Genomic DNA, 19,044 nt, shown 5'->3' on the forward strand with positions numbered 1-19,044 from the left:
TTAGTAACGTATTGTTTAGCCTCCATGCGTTTGTATTTTTTACAGTTTTTTTTCCCTGTAATTGATATCTAGTCTCATAGTGTTGTGGTCAGGAAAGATACTTGATACGATTTCAATTTTCTTAAATTTACCACGGCTTGATTTGTGACCCAAGATATGATCTATCCTGGAGAACGTTCCATGAGCACTTGAGAAGAAAGTGTATTCTCTTGTTTGTGGATGGAATGTCCTGTAAATATCAGTTAAGTCCATCTTGTTTAATGGTTCATTTAAAGTTTGAGTTTCCTAATTTATTTTCATTTTGGATGATCTGTCCATCAGTGAAAGTGGGGTGTTAAAGTCGCCTATTATGATTGTGTTACTATCAATTTCCCCTTTTATGGCTATTAGCATTTGCCTTATGTATTGAGGTGCTTCTATGTTGGGTGCATAAATATTTACAATTGTTATATCTTCTTGGATTGATCCCTTGATCATTATGTAGTGCCCTGTTTTTCTTTTGTAATAGTCTTTATTTTAAAGTGTATTTTGTCTGATATGAGAATTGGCACTCCAGCTTTCTTTTGATTTCCATTTGCATGGAATATCTTTTTCGTTTGTTATTGTAGGTCTTTTCCTTCTCCTGTGTTTCCTGCCCAGAGAAGTTCCTTTAGCATTTGTTGTAAAGCTGGTTTGGTGGTGCTGAATTTTTCTTGTCTGTAAAGGTTTTAATTTCTCCGTCGAATCTGAATGAGATCCTTGCTAGGTAGAGTAATCTTGGTTGTAGGTTTTTCCCTTTCATCACTTTAAATATGACTTGCCAGTCCCTTTTGGCTTGCAGAGTTTCTGCTGAAAGATCAGCTGTTAACCTTATGGGGATTCCCTTGTATGTTATTTGTTGTTTGTCCCTTGCTACTTTTAATATATTTTCTTTGTATTTAATTTTTGATAGTTTGATTAGTACGTGTCTTGGTGTGTTTCTCCTTGGATTTATCCTGTACGTGACTCTCTGACCTTCCTGGACTTGATTAACTATTTCTTTTCCCATATTAAGGAAGTTTTCAACTATAATCTCTTCAAATATTTTCTCAGTCCCTTTCTTTTTCTTCTTCTTCTTCTTCTGGGACTCGTATAATTCAAATGTTGGTGCAGTTATTGTTGTCCCAGAGGTCTCTGTGATTGTCCTCAGTTCTTTTCATTCTTTTTTCTTTCTTCTGTTCTGTGGTAGTTATTTCCACTGTATTGTCTTCCACGTCACTAGTCTGTTCTTCTACCTCAGTTATTTTGCTATTGATTCCTTCTAGAGAATTTTAAATTTCATTTATTGTGTTGTTCATCATTGTTCATTTGCTCTTTAGTTCTTCTAAGTCCTTGTTTAACGTTTCTTTTTTCTTTCTTTATTTTTTATTTTTTATATTTTGCGGTACGCGGGGCTTTCACTTTTGTGGCCTCTCCCGTTGCAAAGCACAGGCTCCGGACATGAAGGCTCAGTGGCCATGGCTCACGGGCCCAGCCGCTCCGTGGCATGTGGGATCCTCCTGGACCGGGGCACGAACCCGTTTCCCCTGCATCGGCAGGCGGACCCCCAACTACTGCACCACCAGGGAAGCCCCTTAACGTTTCTTGTATTTTCTCCATTCTGCTTCCAAGATTTTGGATCATCTTTACTATCATTACTCTGAATTCTTTTTCAGGTAGACTGCCTATTTCCTCTTCATTTGTTTGATCTGGTGGGTTTTTCCTTGCTCCTTCATCTGCTGTGTGTTTCTCTGTCTTCTCATTTTGTTTAACTTACTGTGTTTGGGGTCTCCTTTTTGCAGGCTGCAAGTTCATAGTTCCTGTTGTTTTTGGTGTCTGCCCCCAGTGGGTAAGGTTGGTTCAGTGGGTTGTGTAGGCTTACTGGTGGAGGGGACTGGTGCCTATGTTCTGGTGGATGAGGCTGGATCTTGTCTTGCTTGTCGGCAGGACTGTGTCTGGTGGTGTGTTTTGGGATGTCTATGAACTTCTTATGATTTTAGGCAGCCTGTCTGCTGATGGGTGGGGTTGTGTTCCTGTCTTGCTAGTTGTTTGGCCTGTGGTGTCCAGCACTGCCGTTTGCTGGTCGTTGAGTGGAGCTGGGTCTTAGCGTTGAGGCAGAGATCTTTGGGAGAGCTGTTGCCGATTCATATTATGTGGGGCTGGGAGGTCTCTGGTGGTCCAGTGTCCTGAACTCGGTGCTCCCACCTCAGAGGCTCAGGCCTGACAGCCGGCCGGACCACCAAGACCCTTTTGGGAAGTCTGAGGTCTTCTGCCAGCATTCAGCAGGTGTTCTGTAGGAGTTGTTCCACATGTAGACGTATTTTTGATGTATTTGTGGGGAGGAAGGTGATCTCCACGTCTTTCTCCTCTGCCATCTTGAGGTCCTACTGACCAGCACTTTTAATACCAATCCTCTCTTTAGAGTTTCCAGGAACCAATTTGATATGTGGCTTTTATAATCTTCTTTTGTGTGTACACACACACATACTCGCGCGTGTGCGCATGTGTGTACGCCCACAACGGTGCACTCTGTAGGAAATTTAAAACTCTCACCGGGGTATTACTTTGTTTCTGATGGGCGTTCTTGTTTCTTCTTTGACTCCTAACTTCGGTGTGCCATTCAGTAGGAGTTAAAAGAGGAAACGGTTTTGAACTCATTTCTTTTATTGGAATTCAGTCAGCTGAAAATGAATTTCAAACCAAAATACTTAATTATCTCTTCCTGCTCAGGTTACCAGTGACCTCCTAGTTGCCCAACCGTGTGGATTTTGTTTTTATCTTAATTGCTCAGTAGCACTTGCAGTTTGTAACTGTACTTCACAGATGTCTTCTTTCTTAATATCTGGGCACCACTCCCCTTTTTTCTCCTTCTCCTTCTCTGGCTATTCTTTAGCTGTCTCTTTTACTGCTCCTCCGCTTCACCCACACACTTGTCCCCAGATGCACACCTCTAACTCACCACCCACCCCTGAGCTAGGAGCAGATAACCCTGCCTCTGTACTCCATGTGTTGTCCTGCAGCCATCTCACATTGGTCATTTCCACAGTGCAACCCATACGCGCGTGTACTTGTGTGTGTGTGTGTGTGTGTGTGTGTGTGTGTGTGTCCCTCCTTCCTTCCCTCCTTCCTTCCCTCGCTCCCTCCTCTCTTGTTTTCTCCCTCCCTTGTACTTCCATCCTCAGGCACTTTCTATTCAGTATGCCAAACCAGAAACTGGGGAGTTTGTTAGATGCCTCCACCTTCCTGTACCAATACCTAATGGCACTCGTCATTTTCATCTTGTTAATATTTCTCACATTCACCCCTGCCTTCCCATTTCCCTTATAAAAAAAAAGTACAAAGAATCAGACGTGTTTAGCATCAAAGCAGAGAGCTGAGTATATGATTTTATTTTAATATTTCATTGTGAGGGAATGTTCATGAAGTGGATTCTAAACAGGTGTTCTTTTCTTTGAGGAGGGTAGAGTACGAAGTGAGACCAAAGCAAAAGAACCGGGGAAGTATTTAATTTTCCAAATGAGGACATGATATTGAGAGATACTCTGGAAGCCCCATCTCAGGAGATTTTCTACAGGAAGAGAGTAGGCAGTTACTATCCATTGGAGGTTTTAAACTTTCACTTGTTTTAAAATTAGCACTTCAAGTTTGTTCTTGGACTATGATTATAATTACCATTCATTTAATTTTAATTTGTATTAACATTCACATATGCTGTTTCATCTGGACTACTAAGTTAAATTGCTTCACATTAGGACAAAATGAGTTTGTAGCGTGTAAATAAATAGTCATGACTAAAATTGATGTGATATTTGCAAACGCACTTTTCCATCTCCAGGCCCACATTGGTTCACACTGTTCCCACGGTCCTCTCTCAGCCTTTCTCTGCCTGTGCAAGCCCTTCCACTCTCTTAGGCCAGGTTGCATCCTCTGTTGCATGTGAAGGTGTACCAGATTCTTGTTTCAGCCTTGTGGTATACGTACCTATGTGGATTGACTTTCTCAAGGGACTTTACATTTCTTAAAGGGCAAGACCAAATTTTATACGTCTTTTTATCCCTCACAGTCCCTAGTTAATAAATATTTGTGATGTCATTGGATGCCACCATGTTGAATGTGGACTGTATTCTCAGAATAGATGAACCAGGATATTCTACGTGTCCTGCTTCCATCCTGGTTGCCTTTATTTCCATGTTCCAAGCTTTTTTTTTTTTTTTTACCAAATTTGCTAGTTGTACTATTTTAAAAGACCCTTACAATAATAGGCAAAGTATAGAAACAACCCAAGCATCCATTGACAGATGAATGGATAAATAAATCGTGGTTCATACATACAATGTAATATCATTCAGCTGTGAAAAGGAATGATGCCTAAGTGAAATAAGCCAGTCACAGAAAGACAAATACTGTATGATTCCACTTATATGAGGTACCTAGAGTCATCTAATTCATCGAAACAGAAAGTGCAATGGTGGGTACCAGTGCCTGGGGGACAGGAAAATGGAGAATTGTTCTTTAATGAGAATAGAGTTTCAGTTTTGCAAGATGAAAAGAGTTCTGGACGTTAGTTGTACAGCAGTGTGAAGGTACTTAACACTTCCGAACTGCATACTTAAAAATGATTAAGGTGGTGAATTTTTTGTTATGCTCGTTTTACCAAAATTAAACAAAAAAAGGAAAAGGAATGAAGCACTGACACGCTCTACAGCGTGGATGAACCTTGAAAACATTGTGCTGAGTGAAATAAGCCAGACCCAAAGGTCACATAGTGTATGGCTCCACTTATATGAAGTGTCCAGAAGAGGAAGATTCATAGAGACAGAAGGTAGATTAGTGGTTGCCAGGGACTGGGGGGAGGGGTAGTGAGGAGAAACTGCTAATGGGTAGGGGCTTTCACTTTCAACTGATGGAAATGTTTTGCAGTTAGATAGAGATGGTGGTTACACACATTGTGAATGCAGTAAATGCACTGAATTATTTACTTTAAAATAGTTAATTTTAAGCTATGTGAATTTCATCTCAATAAATTATATTTTTAAGGAAAGATCTTTACACAGTAGATAGTAAATATTGATATTTGTTCTCTTCCCTGTTTCCTTGACATGGTAATCTAATCCCAAGGGCTAAATTTTTTCTTAAATTTTTATTTATTTGTTTGTTTATTATTTTAGTATAGTTGACGTACAATATTATATTAGCTTCAGGTGTACAACATAGTGATTTGACATTTATATACATTATGAATTGATCCCCATGGTAAGCCTAGTGACCATCTGTCATCATACAGAGTCATTACAGTGTTATTGACCATATTCCCTATGCTGCGTATTATGTCTCTGTAGCTTATTTCTTTCATAAGTGGAGGTTTGTGCGTCTTAATCCCTTTACCTCTTTCACCCACCCTCCCCCTGCCCTCCCCTTGGCAGCCACCGTCTGTTCTCTGTATCTGTGGGCCTGTTTTCATTTTGTTTGTTTTGTGTTTTAGATTCCCCATATAAGTGAGATCATATGGTATTTGTGTTTCTGTGTCTGACTTATTTCACTTAGCATGGTACCCTTTAGATCCATCCATGTGTTGCAAATGGCAAGATTTCAGGGGTTTTTTTATGGCTGACTAATATTCCATTGTATGTATGTGTGTATATATATATACACGTATATACACATACATGTACATATATATGTATCACTTGTTCTTTATCCATTCATCCATAGATGGACACTTAGGTTGCTTCCATATCTTGGCTCTTGTAAACAATGCTGCAGTGAACATTGGGGTGCATGTATCTTTTTGAATTTGTGTTTTGCTACTCTAGCTTCCCTTTCATTTCCGTTTGCATGGAATATCTTTTTCCATCTCTTTACCTTCAGCCTGTGGGTGCCTTTAGATCTGAAGTAAGTTTCTAGTAAGCAGCATATATTTGGGTCTTGTGTTTTTTCATTCAGCCACTGTATGTCTTTTGATTAGAGCATTTAGTTCATTTACATTTAAAATAATTATTGATAGGTATTTATTTATTACCATTTTGTTAACTGTTTTCTGGGTTTTTTGATAATTCTTCTTTGCTCTTTTCTTCTCTTGTTCTCTTCCCTTGTGTTTTGATGACTTTATTTAGTGTTATGTTTGTATTCCCTTCTCTTTAGTTTTTGTGTGTCTTTCATAGGTTTTATGTTTGTGGATACTATGATGTTCCTATATAACAACCTGCTATGTATATAGCAGTCCATTTTAAGTTGACAGTTGCATCAGTTTGAGCACATTGTAAAAGCACTACATCCCACCCTCCCTCCCCATCACACTTTATGTTTTTGATGTCATATTTTATATCTTTTTATTTTGTGTATCACTTAACTATTTTAGATACAGATGATTTTTTACCAGTTTTGTCTTTTAACCTTCATACTAGCTTTATAGGTCGTTGAGCCACTACCTTTACTGTATGTTTGCCTTTACCAGTGAGATTTTTTTCTTTCATAATTTTCTTGTGTCTAGCTGTGGCCTTTTCTTTTCCCTTTAATGAAGTCCCTTGTTAAGCCAGTTTAGTGGTGATGAACTAGCTTTTTAAGTTTTTGCTTGTTTGGGGAATTATTTCTCCTTCAATTCTGAATGATAGTCTTGTTGGTTAGAGCAGCGGTCCCCAACCTTTTCAGCACCAGGGACCGGTTTTGTGGAAGACAATTTTTCCAGGGATGGGGGAGGGGGGGTAGGATGGATCAGGTGGTAATGTGAGCAATGGGGAGCGGCAGACGAAGCTTCGCTCGCTCACCTGCCGCTCGCCTCCTGCTGTGCGGCCGCTTCCTAACAGGCTGAGGACCAGTACCAGTCCACGGCTTGGGGCTTGGGGACCCCTGGGGTAGAGTATTCTTGGTTGTAAGTTTTTTCCTTTCAGTTCTTTCAGTATGTCATACCAGTCTCTTCTGGCCTGTAAAGTTCCTGCTGAAAAATCAGCTGAACTGTAGGGGTTCCCTTGTATGTAAGTAGTTGTTTTTCTCTTGATGCTTCTAAGATTCTCTCTTTATCTTAAACTTCTGACATTTTAATAATAATGTGACTTGGTGTGAGTCTCTTTGTGTTCATCTTGTTTGGGATCTCTGGACCTGGATGTCTGTTTCCTTTGCCTGGTTAGGGAAGCTGTCAGGCTGATTTCTTCAAATAGATTTCCTGTCCCTTTCTCTCTCTTCTTTTTCTGGGACCCCTATAATGCAAATGTTAGCATGCTTGATGTTGTCTCAGAGGTCCCTTAAACTACCCTCATTTTTTTAAGTCCTTTTTTCTTTTTGCTCTTCTGACTGATTTCTGCTACCTAGTCTTCCAGTTTGCTGATCCATTCTTCTTCTGTATCCTCTCATCTGCTGTTGATTCCCTCTAGTGTATTTTTCATTTCAGTTATTATATTCTTCAATTCTGATTTAAAAAAATATAGTTGTCTCAGAGGTCCCTTAAACTACCCTCATTTTTTTAAGTCCTTTTTTCTTTTTGCTCTTCTGACTGATTTCTGCTACCTAGTCTTCCAGTTTGCTGATCCATTCTTCTTCTGTATCCTCTCATCTGCTGTTGATTCCCTCTAGTGTATTTTTCATTTCAGTTATTATATTCTTCAATTCTGATTAAAAAAAATATATATATATATATATTTTTTCTATTTCTTTTTTAAAATTCTCACTGAGTTCATCCTTTCTTCTCCCAGGTTTGGTGAGCATCTTTGTGTCTATTCATTTGAACTCTTTATCTGGTAAATTGCATATCTCCGTTTCATTTAGTTCATTTTCTGGAGTTTTGTCTTGTTCTTTCATCTAGAAGGTATTGTCTCCTTGTTTTGCCTCTTTGTGTTTGTTTCTGTGTATTAGGCATCTCAGCTGCATCTCCTGGTCTTGAAGGAATGGCCGTATGTAGGTGTCTTGTGGGGCCAAGTGGTGAATCCCACCCCCAGTCACCAGAGCCGGGTGCTTCAGGGGCATCACCTCATGTGGGGTGCATGCACCTCCCTGCTGTGGCTGGGCCACGACTGCTGAGGGGGCACTGGTGGGCAGGGTTGGCCCCCAGGCCAGCTGACTGCAACCGCTACGGGCACATTGGTGCCCCTTGGAGCAGGAGCTGCTTTGGAGGGGCGCCAGTGCTGGCTGAAGCCACCTGCCAGGTGTGGGGTGGGGCAGGAGCTGCTTTGGAGGGGGTGGGCGGGTTGGACAGGGCTGATCCTCGGGGGAATTCCAGGAATGGCCGCATGGTGTTAGCTAGGTTCATGGACAGTGATAGAAATGGTGCCTACCAGTACCAGGCCAGCCAGGTGGAAGGAGAGTAAAAGAAAGATGGCAGCACTTCTGTCCCTGGAGAAAGTTCCACCAGATCCCTGCTCCTCCACACCCCCTAAAATTGTCATGAGTCTCCTTGTATGACCCAGTTGCTTTTCAAGCTGCTGCCTCTGCTGGAACTCAGAGCAAGTGCGTTGGTGCATGTGCCCTTCCTGAGTGGAGTCTTGGCTTACAGCAGCCCTCTGGCTCTCCTGGACGTTAGCCTCTGCTGATTTGCAAAGCCAGACGTTGTGAGGGCTCATCTTCCTGGCGTAGGTCCCCTGGGTGGGGGAACCTGACATGGCGCCTGGACCTCTTGCTCCTCAGGGGGCACCTGTGCCATCATGATATCCCTCCTGCTCTGGTTTGCTACACTGGGGGGTGTGGGTTCTGACTAGACCAAGTCTCTGTGCATCCATCTCGAAGTGGCCTTTTCTTTATATCCTTAGTTGTTGAAAAATCTGTTCTGCTAGTCTTCAGATTGTTCTCAGAGATGGTTGTTCCTTATGTAACTGTAGTTTTGGTCCTGAGGCCTAAATATTGTTATGACTATGAGTCAGTCTTTGACTTATTTGTCTCCCTAGTGTTACGCACTTGATAAAGGAAGAGTGATCAGACAACAGGGGCCTTTATTGTACTGATAGCATCCCGGGCGGGAGTGTCTCCTCCACCCTCCTCTCCACCCAAAGTTTAGTCATGATCTGAGGGTGAGTTCAGCACCTCTTTCTCTTACAGTGAAAATGTGATCCTGTCATTACCCTGCTCCCAGTGCTTTAAAGTCTTTTGCCATTAGAATAATTACCTGTCTCCATAAGGTGGCACAGAAGAACATTTATGCCTAACTCTGCCTGTATGTCCAACTTTATCTCTTCCCACTCCGAGCCTTACATTCTGAACCATCATGAATAAAAGGGGTGCTCTTCAGTTTTGTTGGGATGGGAAGCAAATACTGCTGTGTACCCACTATGTCTTTGAATATGTTACTTCGTCTGCCGTGAATACTTTTGTCATCACCTGTTCTCTGGCATAGCCTAACATGTCATCGGAGAGTCAGCTCACCATGAACTCCACAGGTAAAGTTTTCCTTGAATTTCTCCCCCTTTAAGCTCCCTCCTGTGTACTCCCAAAATACTTTTCTCAGTCCTCCATATATCTGCCGTGTCACTTGTCGCATTGTGTTCTAACTGCTCACTTTTCTCTTCTCTCCATAAAACTGTGAGCTCCTTAAGGGAAGTAATGGTCAAGTGTATCCAGTGTCTGCACATAGCGTTTAGGACGTGTGTGCAATGGAGGAACTCGTGTGCTTTTCAATTTTTCATTTCACTTAACTGTACAAAGACTTTTATTTGTGCCAGAAGTATTTCATGTCATGAAAATCTTCTTAGGAAGACTCTCAGTTCCATGAAGGGAATAAATGTTATACATACTTACTTGTAACTCTTACAGTACCTGTGTAGGGTCAGGAATATGAATAGGAACTCAAAAATACTTGAAAATTTAACTCATACCACAACAGCAAATACAGAAATACAGAATTTCTAATTAAATCTAGTTGACACAGCCATACACTAATATATTCATGCATGATATGGGGTATATAGTCTGAAGCCTGATAAATGCATTTTAAAAGCTTTATTGAGGTATAAGTGACATATCATAAACTGTACATATTTAAAGTGTATAATTTGATAAGTTTTGACATAACTAGTGTAACTGTGAACCTGTTACTGCAATCAAGATAGTGGATAAGTCTGTCACCCTCAAATATTTCCTTTTGGCCCTGTATAGTTCCTCTCTCACACCTGTCTCTGCCCCCCTCCCCCACACCCCCGCCCCAGCAATATCCCCAGGCAACCACTGACCTGTTTATAACTATAAATTAGTTCACATTTCCTAGAATTTTTATAAATGAAATCATACACTATGTACTATTTTTTGGTTTCCTTTACTCAGTGTATTTATTTTAAGATTCATCAGTGTTGTTTCATGTGTCAATGGTTCACTCTCTTTTTATTGTTGAGTAGTATTCCATTGTACATATATACCACAATTTGTTTTTCCATTCACCCACTGAAGGGCATTTGAGTTGTTTACAGCTTTTGGCTATTGTAAATAAAGCTGCCATGGACGTTCACATCCAAGTCGCTGTGTGGACTTAGGCTTTCATTTCTCTTGGGTAGTAACTAGAAATGGAATGCCTGGGTGTATACTTCATTTTTCAAGAAATGGCCAAACTGTTCCAAAGTGCTTATACCATTTTATATCTCCATCACAAGTGTATGAAAACTGTGGTTCTTCTACATCTTCACCAATACTTGGTATAGTCAGTCAGTTTAACGTTAGCCCTTCTAATAGGTGTGTAGTGGTATCTTTTTGTGGATTTAACTTGAATTTCCCAGATGACTAACGTGCTCATTGGCCATCTGTATATTTTTTTTGATGAAATATTTATTCAGATCTTTGGCTCATTTTTTAAAAGTGCTTTATCACAATATGTGATTTGCAAATATCTTCCCATTCAGTGGCTTATCTTTTTATTCTTTTACCAATATCTTTCAATGTACAGACATTCTTAATTTGATTAAAACAAATTTACCAAATTTTCTTTTATGGATTGTGTTTTTGGTGTCATACCTAGTAAATCTTCTCTAACCAAAGATGACAAAGATTATCTCCTATGTTTTCTTCTAGAAACTTTATACTTAGGTCCATGACCTAGTTTGAGTTAATTTCTATATATAGTATGAGGTATGAATGAAAGTTTATTTTTTGGCATTTGGTAACCAATTATTCCAGCACCACTGCTTGAACAATCTATTCTTTTCCACCGAATTGCTTTTGAAACTTTTTTTGAAATCTATTGTCCATGTATGTGTGGGTGCAGATCTATTTCTGAACTCTATTTTGTTCCATCGATGTCTCTGTCTTTACATCAATACTACACCATCTGGATTACTGTGGGTTGATCATGAGACTTGAAATCAGGTAGTGTAAGTCCTTCAGCTTTGTTCTTTTTTTCAGAGTGGTTTTAGTTATTCTAAGTCCTTTGCATTCCTATATGACTTCTAAAAATAGCTTGTCATTTTTCACACAAATGTCTGCTAGGATTTTGATTTGGATTGTGTTTAATCTGTAGAACAAATTGGAGATGATTAATGTCTTTACAATATTGAGTCTTTTAGTCCTTGAACAGTCTGTACTTATTTAGTTCTTTAATTTGTCTCAGCAGTGTTTGTAGTTTTATGTTCAGGTCTTGCACATTTGATACTGTTGTGAATGGTATTTTTAAAAAAAATTCAGTTTCCAGTAGTTGGTTGCTAGTACATAGACATACAGTTGATTTTTGTGTATTGATCTTTTATTTTGCAACTTTGCTAATAAGTTCACTTATTAGTTCTGGTAATTCTGTTAAATCTATTTTATAGGTTTCATTGAATTTTCTACTTTGATGATTATGATGTCTGTGAATAAAGGCAGTTTTACTTCTTCCTTTCCAATATGGCTGCTTTTATTTATTTTTCTTCCCTATTGCATTATCTAGGGCCTCCAGTACAATGTTGAATAGGAGTGTGGTGAGGACACATGTTCTTGACTTGTTCCTCACCATAGTGGGAAAGCATTCTGACTTTTACCATTAACTGGTATTAGCTATCGTTTTGTTTGTTTCTTTGTTTTGGTAGATGCCTTTTACCAGGTTGAAGAAGTTCCCTTCTTTTCCTGCTTAGCTGGAGTTTTTATTAGGAATGGATGTTGTATTTTGTTAAATGCTTTTTCTGCATCTATTGACATAATCATTTTCTTTTTTAGTCATGATGCTCCGTTCATTTCTTTGTTGTTTTGCTTTTTGTATTTCATTTTGAGTAGTTTTTGTTGAAAATGTCTTCAGGTTTACTGATCTCTTCTTTTGCAGTGTCTAATCTGTCTTTAATTCCACCTAATGTATTTTTCATACCTTACATTGTAATTTTTCTCTGTAGAAGGTAGAGTTGGGTCTGTTTTATATCTTTTATGTCTCTACTTAACAAGTTCATGCTTTCCTCTAGCTTCTGAAATATAAGGAATATAGTTATAATTGTTTTGATGTCCTTCATACTCATTCTGTCATCTGTGTCATTTCTCGGTTCGTTGTTTTCCCACAAGCAATGTGTTGGTCAGTTCCCGACTGAATACTCAAGACGTCCTGTGCACACCTCTCAGGTTCCCACCCTGTGCAGCTCTCTAGCCACCATGCTGTCCCAAGCTCCACCTGCACCTCTTTAACTCAGTGAGGTGGTTGGACTCTGTCCCTGTTCCTTTCCACTCTGAGTCAGAAAGCCCTCTTTAGGCAGGAGCTATGACAAAGGGCCCACCTTGCTTGTTTCTCATCTCAGCATCATTGACCTTCATTGCTAGATGTTCAGGGTCTCGAATACCACGGTTTTGTATATTTGGTCCAGTTTTTTGATTGATTCAGGTGTGAGGGAAAATCTGGTCTCCTTCACTTAGTTTTGGCTGGAATCTGAAGTCAATAAACATATTTCTAATTGATGTAATATAATGAAAATCTATTTGCAGAGTAAGACTGGTCAGATTTAAACTCTTTCCTTTAACATCATCTTCTATTACCCCCCCAAAAGTGGAACCTCTTGTTAGTTTTAGAATTACTTTCTTTGTGAATAAATAAAATAATTGACAGTGAGCCTATTTACATTAGTCCTGAAATTAATGATGTTCAAAATTGATTTTAGATTTTATTATTTCATGCTCTTTAAGTCACATTTATTTTTTGACACTGTGTAGGTAAATTTATTTCAAAAGCCTTATTTAGAGAAGGGAATTTAAAAATCTAGTCAAGATAATAATTTATACTAACTATTATGGGAGTTCGGGGGGGGAGTTGTGTTAATCCCAATGTTTTGTCAAAGAACACTTAATTTATAAATTTGTTTTTTATAATAAAAGTATGTGCTCTTTTTGGCAGTCTTTCATTAAAGCCATGGATATTCATGTCAGCCATCTGTGTGATATGCCAGCACACATGATTTATTGAGAAAGTTACTTTAATGATCCTTTTAGTGTGTCAAGCTTTATAAATTCTCTCTCAACTTCTTGCTAGCTAAGGAACATGAATCTGCTTGCTAAAAGTCTAAGTTGACTCAGGTGGGCTAACAAACGTAAATTCTCTTGACTCATATTGCAGGTGGAGTAACCAGCTCTTTCTTGAATGAGGTTTTGTTTTGTACCTTAGTTCTTTTATAGGTATGGATTAAAAAAGATCTTTATTCAAGGAATTATGCATAAAACATTTTCAGTTGAATCCTAGTTCAGGGAGCTGCACTAGGTTTGTTATGAAGAGTATTTTATTGACAGATAATTCAGATAATGTGGCCTTATGCTTAGCTGCTGTTTAACTAACTGAGCTTCTTACCTGGTATATATTTTACTTATCTTTTAAAGAAATGAACTTCTGAATGGGAATAAGCATTTCAGTATTTGACTAGGAGAGTGAAATGACAGCATTTGGTAATTGAAATTTTCTTATAGTTAGTAGTATTTTAAAATTTGCTGCCTTAGTATCCTTTTATATATTTCCCTAGAAATAGAGATTTTGAAGTATTTTACATTTGTATGTCTTATTAAGTTAAAATTTTAAGTATTGTTACTTTTTCTTGTGTTGGTATTTTTAATTAAAAAGTACATTAGTCCAAATGGACTGAATAGATATATATAGACTGTTCCATCCAAAAGCAGCAGAATACACATTCTTTTCAAGTGCCCAAGGAACATTCTGCACATGCTAGATCACATGCTAGGCCTCAAAACAAGTCTTGGTAAATTTATGAAAATTGAAATCATATTAAGCATCTTTTCTAACTGCAATACTATAAGACTAGAAATCAACTACAATAAAAAAAACTTCCCCAAACACAAACGTGGAGGCTAAACAATATGTTACTAAACAACCAATGGGTCACTGAAGAAATCAAAGAAGAAATTTAAAAATACCTGTAGACAAATGAAAATGAAAACAACGATCCAAAATCTATGGGATTCAGCAAAAGCAGTTCTAAGAGGGACATTTATAGTTATAAAAGCCTACCTCAGGAAACAAGAAAAATTTCAAATAAAGAATCATACTGTATACCTAAAAGAACTAGAAAAAGAAGAACAAACAAAACTCAAAGTTAGTAGAAGGAAAGAAATCATAAAAGATCACAGCAGAAATGAATGAGATAGAAACTAAAAAAAAAAAAAAAAATCAATGAAATTAAGAGCTGGTTCTTTGAAAAGATAAACAAAATTGATAAGCCTTCACCCAGACTGATTAAGAAAAAAAGAGAGGGCCCAGATTAATATCAGAAATTAAAAAGAAGATATTGCAACCTATACCACAGAAATACAAAGGATCATAAGAGATTACTAAGAACAACTATATGCCAATAAAATGGACAACCTAGAAGAAATGGACAAATCCCTAGAAATGTACAGTCTCCCAAGACTGAACCAGGAAGAAGTAGAAAATATGAACAGACCAATAGCCAGTAATGAAATAGAATCAGTAATAAAAACTCCCAGCAAACAAAAGTCCAGGACCAGATGGCTTCACAAATGAATTCTACCACACATTTAGAGAAGAATTAACACCTGTCCTTTGCAAACTATTCCAAACAATTGCAAAGGAAGGCATGCTATCACCCTGATATCAAAACCAGACAAAGCTATCACACACAAAAATTACAGACCAATAGCACTGAGGAACATGTACAAAAATCCTCAACAAAATCTTAGCAAACCAAATTCAACAGTACATTAAAAGGATCATACACCAATAAATAAATAAACCAAGTGGTATTTATTCCAGGGATGCAAGGATGGTTCAATATCTGCAAATCAATCATTGTGATATATCACATTAAGACACTTGAAGTATAAAAATCGTATGATCATCTCAGTAGATGCAGAAAAAGCTTTTGACAAAATTTAGTATCCATTTATGATAAAAACTCTGCACAAACTGGGTAGAGGGAACATACCTCAACATAATAAAGGCCATATATGATAAGCCCACAGCTAACATCATACTCAGTGGTGAAAAGCTGAAAGCATTTTCTGTAAGATCAGGAACAAGACAATGATGCCCAGTCCTGCCACTTTTATTCAACATAGTATTTGAAGTCCTAGCCACAGCAGTCAGACAAGAAGAAGAAATAAAAGGAATCCAAATTAGAAAGGAAGAAGTAAAACTGTCACTGTTTGCCGATGACATGATACTATACTTAGAGACTCCTACAGACACCACCAAAAAACCATTAGACCCCATCAATGAATTCCATAAAGTTGCAGGATGCAAAATTAATATACAGAAATCTGTTGCATTTCTATACACTAACAACAAACTATCAGAAAAGGAAATTAAGAAAATAATCTCATTTACCATTGCACCAAAAAGAGTAAAATAGCTGGGAATATATCTAAATAAGGGGGCAAAGACCTGTACTCAGAAAACACTGATGAAAGAAATTGAAAGCAACACAACAGATGAAGAGAAATACTGTGTTCATGGATTGGAAGAATTAACATTGTTAAAATGACCATACTACCCAAAGCAATCTACAGATTCAGTACCACCAAAATACCAATGACATTTTTCACAGAACTAGAGCAAATAATTCTAAAATTTGTATGGAACTACAAAAGATAGTGAATTGCCAAAACAATTTTGAGAAGGAAGAATGAAGCTGGAGGTATCAATGCTTCCTGATTTTAAACTATACTACAAAGCTACAGTCATCAAAACAGCATGGTACTGGCACAAAAACAGACACATAGATCAATGGAACAGACTAGAGAGCCCAGAAGTTAACCCATGCAGCTATGTCAATTAATCTATGACAAAGGAGGCAAGAATGTACAATGGGGGAAAAGACAGCCTCTTCAATAAATGGTGTTGTAAAAACTGGACAGCTATATGCAGAAGAATCAAACTGAACCACTCTCTCACATCATGCACAAAAATAAATTCAAAACAGATTATTTAAGTGTAAGACCTGAAATCATAAAAGTTCTAGACGAAAACATAGGCAGTATGCTCTTTGACATCAGCCTTAGCAATATGTTTTTGGGATCTGTCTCAGGCAAGGGAAACAAAAGCAAAAATAAACAACTGGGACTACATCAAACTAAAACTCTTTTGCACAATGAAAGAAACCGTCAACAAAATGAAAAGGCTGCCTACTGAATGGGAGAAGATATTTGCAAATGATATATCCGATAAGGAGTTAATATCCAACATATACAAAGGCTCAATATCAAAAAAACAAAACAACCCAATCAAAAAATGGGCAGAAGATCTAAATAGACATTTCTCCAAAGAGGACATACAAGTGGCCAAAAGACACATGAAAAGATGCTCAACATTGGTAATTATTAGAGAAATGCAAATCAAAACTACAACGAGGTATTACCTCACACTGGTCAGAACGGCTATCATCAAAAAGTCTACAAATAATAAATGCTGGAGAGGGTATGGAGAAAAAGGAACCCTCCTGCACTGTTGATGGGAATGTAAATTGGTGCAGCCACTATGGAGAACAGGGAGGTTCCTTAAAAAACTAAAGATAGAGTTACCATTCGATCCTGCAATCCCACTCCTGGGTATTTATCTGAAGAAAATGAAAACACTAATTAGAAAATATATATGCACCCCTATGTTGATTGCAGCATTATTTATAATAGCTAAGATATGGAAGCAACCAAAGTGCCCATAAATAGATGAATGGATAAAGATGTGGACACGCACACACACACGCACACACACACGCGCGCACACACACACACACACACACACACACTAGAATATTACTCAAACATAAAAAAGATTGAAATATAACCATTTGTGACAACATGGGTAGACCTAGAGGGTATTATGCTTGGTGAAATAAGTCAGACAAAGACAAATATTGTATGATTTCACTGATAATATGAAATCTAAGAAACAAAACAAATGAACAAACATAGCAAAACGGAAACAGAGTTATAGATATAGAGAGCAGGTGGTTTCCAGAGGGAGGGCGGTAAAGGGAGGAAAGAAATAGGTGAGGAGATTAGAGTTGCAAAATTCACAGTCTGAAATGTACAGTGTGGGAAATATAGTCAGTAACTATGTAACCAGACATCGTGATCATTTTGAAATGTATGGAAGTATTGAATCACTCTGTCATGTACCAGGAACTTACATAGTGTTTTAGGTCGATCATACTTCAAAAACAAACTCATAGGAAAAAAGATTAGATTTGTGGTTAGCAGCGACGGGAGGTGGGTGGAAGGGGAACTGGATGAAGGCCGTCAAAAGGTACAGACTTCCAGTTACAAGATAAATGAGTACTAGGGTTGTGATATGCAACATGATACCTAGAGTTAACACTGCTGTGTGCTGTTGAGGCAGGTTGTTAAGGGGGTAAATCCTGAGAGTTCTCATCACATGGAAAAAGTTCTTTTTAACTTTTTAAAGTTTTTATCTGTTTGAGGTGATGAATGTTCACTAAACTTATTGTAATAATCATTTCCCTTGTATGTGAGTCCAGTCATTATGCTGCACACGTTAAACTTACATAGTGAGGTATGTAAATTATATCTCAATAAAACCGGAAGAAAAGAATTAAAATAAAAAGTACATCGTACAGTTTAATTATTGCTGTGACACAGTCCTCTCAGACATTTTAGAAAAGTGATTATGTACGGCTTCTTGTCTAATAGAAGATTTTCAGAAGTGAAGAACTGTGTGGTACCAGAGTAATCTTTTAGTCAGTCGATATTAGTTAGATTTTTAAAACATTAAATTTGAAACAACAAGGTCTTTAGAGCTCATCCCTATAATCTCTAATATTTTGTCTGCTGCCTCACACATACTCTAGCAACAGACTCCTGGATTTCTGTCTTTGAGGCCAACCTGAGGTATCTGGGGACCAGAACATCTAATGAGAGAGATTGCTCTTCGCCTGGTGTTTCTCACTGGGTCTTGACCCTGATTCTCAAGATACCAAGTTGAATCCACTAAGAAGTTCTAGTGAAAGTATTTTTCTGTTGTTCATAACATATCTTTCATTCTCACTGTGGATGCTTTCTGCCCCCGACTTCACTCTCATGCAGTGGTGCTGTCCCAGCACGACACAGGCCAAGTTCTGGGCGGTGCCAAATTGGTATTTAGCATACGACAGTGGTTTCCAAAGTGGAGTTTGTTTCCCGTCCATTCACAAAGTAAGTCATTGGGCTGTGTGAAGAAACTATTAGAACTTGTATTTATTTTTATTGTTATAATTTTTAAAGTCTTTGTTTTGTGTGTAAAATAATGTATATGTCAGTAGTACATACATGTCAATAGTTTATAAATAATTAAAATACACATATAATGGGTATATGTACTCTAATTTTATTTTTGCTTTTGGTGGTGTATGATCAAGAATTTTTGAGACCGGATAAGACTCTTATAGCGCATCTGGGTGAGGGTTTTCTGTTATTTGTCAGTTCCTCCATAAATATGAGCTTCATGATACGCACAATTGTGTGTGTGTGTGTGTGTGTGTGTGCGCGCGCGCGCACACGCACGCGTGCCCCCTCATATATGTGTGTTTTTCTTGTGAAAAATTCCGTGGCTCTCACCAGATTCTCGGGAGTCTTTGGCCCTAAAGATCAAATATGCTGGGCTTTCCTGGTGGCACAGTGGTTAAGAATCCGCCTGCCAATGCAGGGGACATGGGTTTGAGCCCTGGTCCGGGAAGATCC

General features: G+C 38.3%; 1 protein-coding gene across 6 annotated transcripts in view; it reads left to right on the plus strand.

Annotated features, from left to right (window-relative positions):
• LMBR1 (limb development membrane protein 1) overlaps positions 1 to 19,044 on the plus strand; it is a 150,363-nt gene that overhangs the window by 122,465 nt on the left and 8,854 nt on the right. The window contains exon 16 of one of the 6 annotated variants that reach the window (XM_055084719.1): positions 18,177 to 18,447. The exons of the other annotated variants lie outside the window; for them this stretch is intronic. Within the exon in view, the coding sequence (XP_054940694.1) occupies positions 18,177 to 18,310 (134 nt within the window). The 3' untranslated portion in view covers positions 18,311 to 18,447. Of the gene's footprint in view, positions 1 to 18,176; positions 18,448 to 19,044 lie in introns of those variants that run through there. 6 annotated transcript variants of the gene reach the window in all.

Source organism: Physeter macrocephalus, chromosome 5 (assembly GCF_002837175.3).
Source record: "Physeter macrocephalus isolate SW-GA chromosome 5, ASM283717v5, whole genome shotgun sequence".
NCBI lineage: Eukaryota > Metazoa > Chordata > Mammalia > Artiodactyla > Physeteridae > Physeter > Physeter macrocephalus.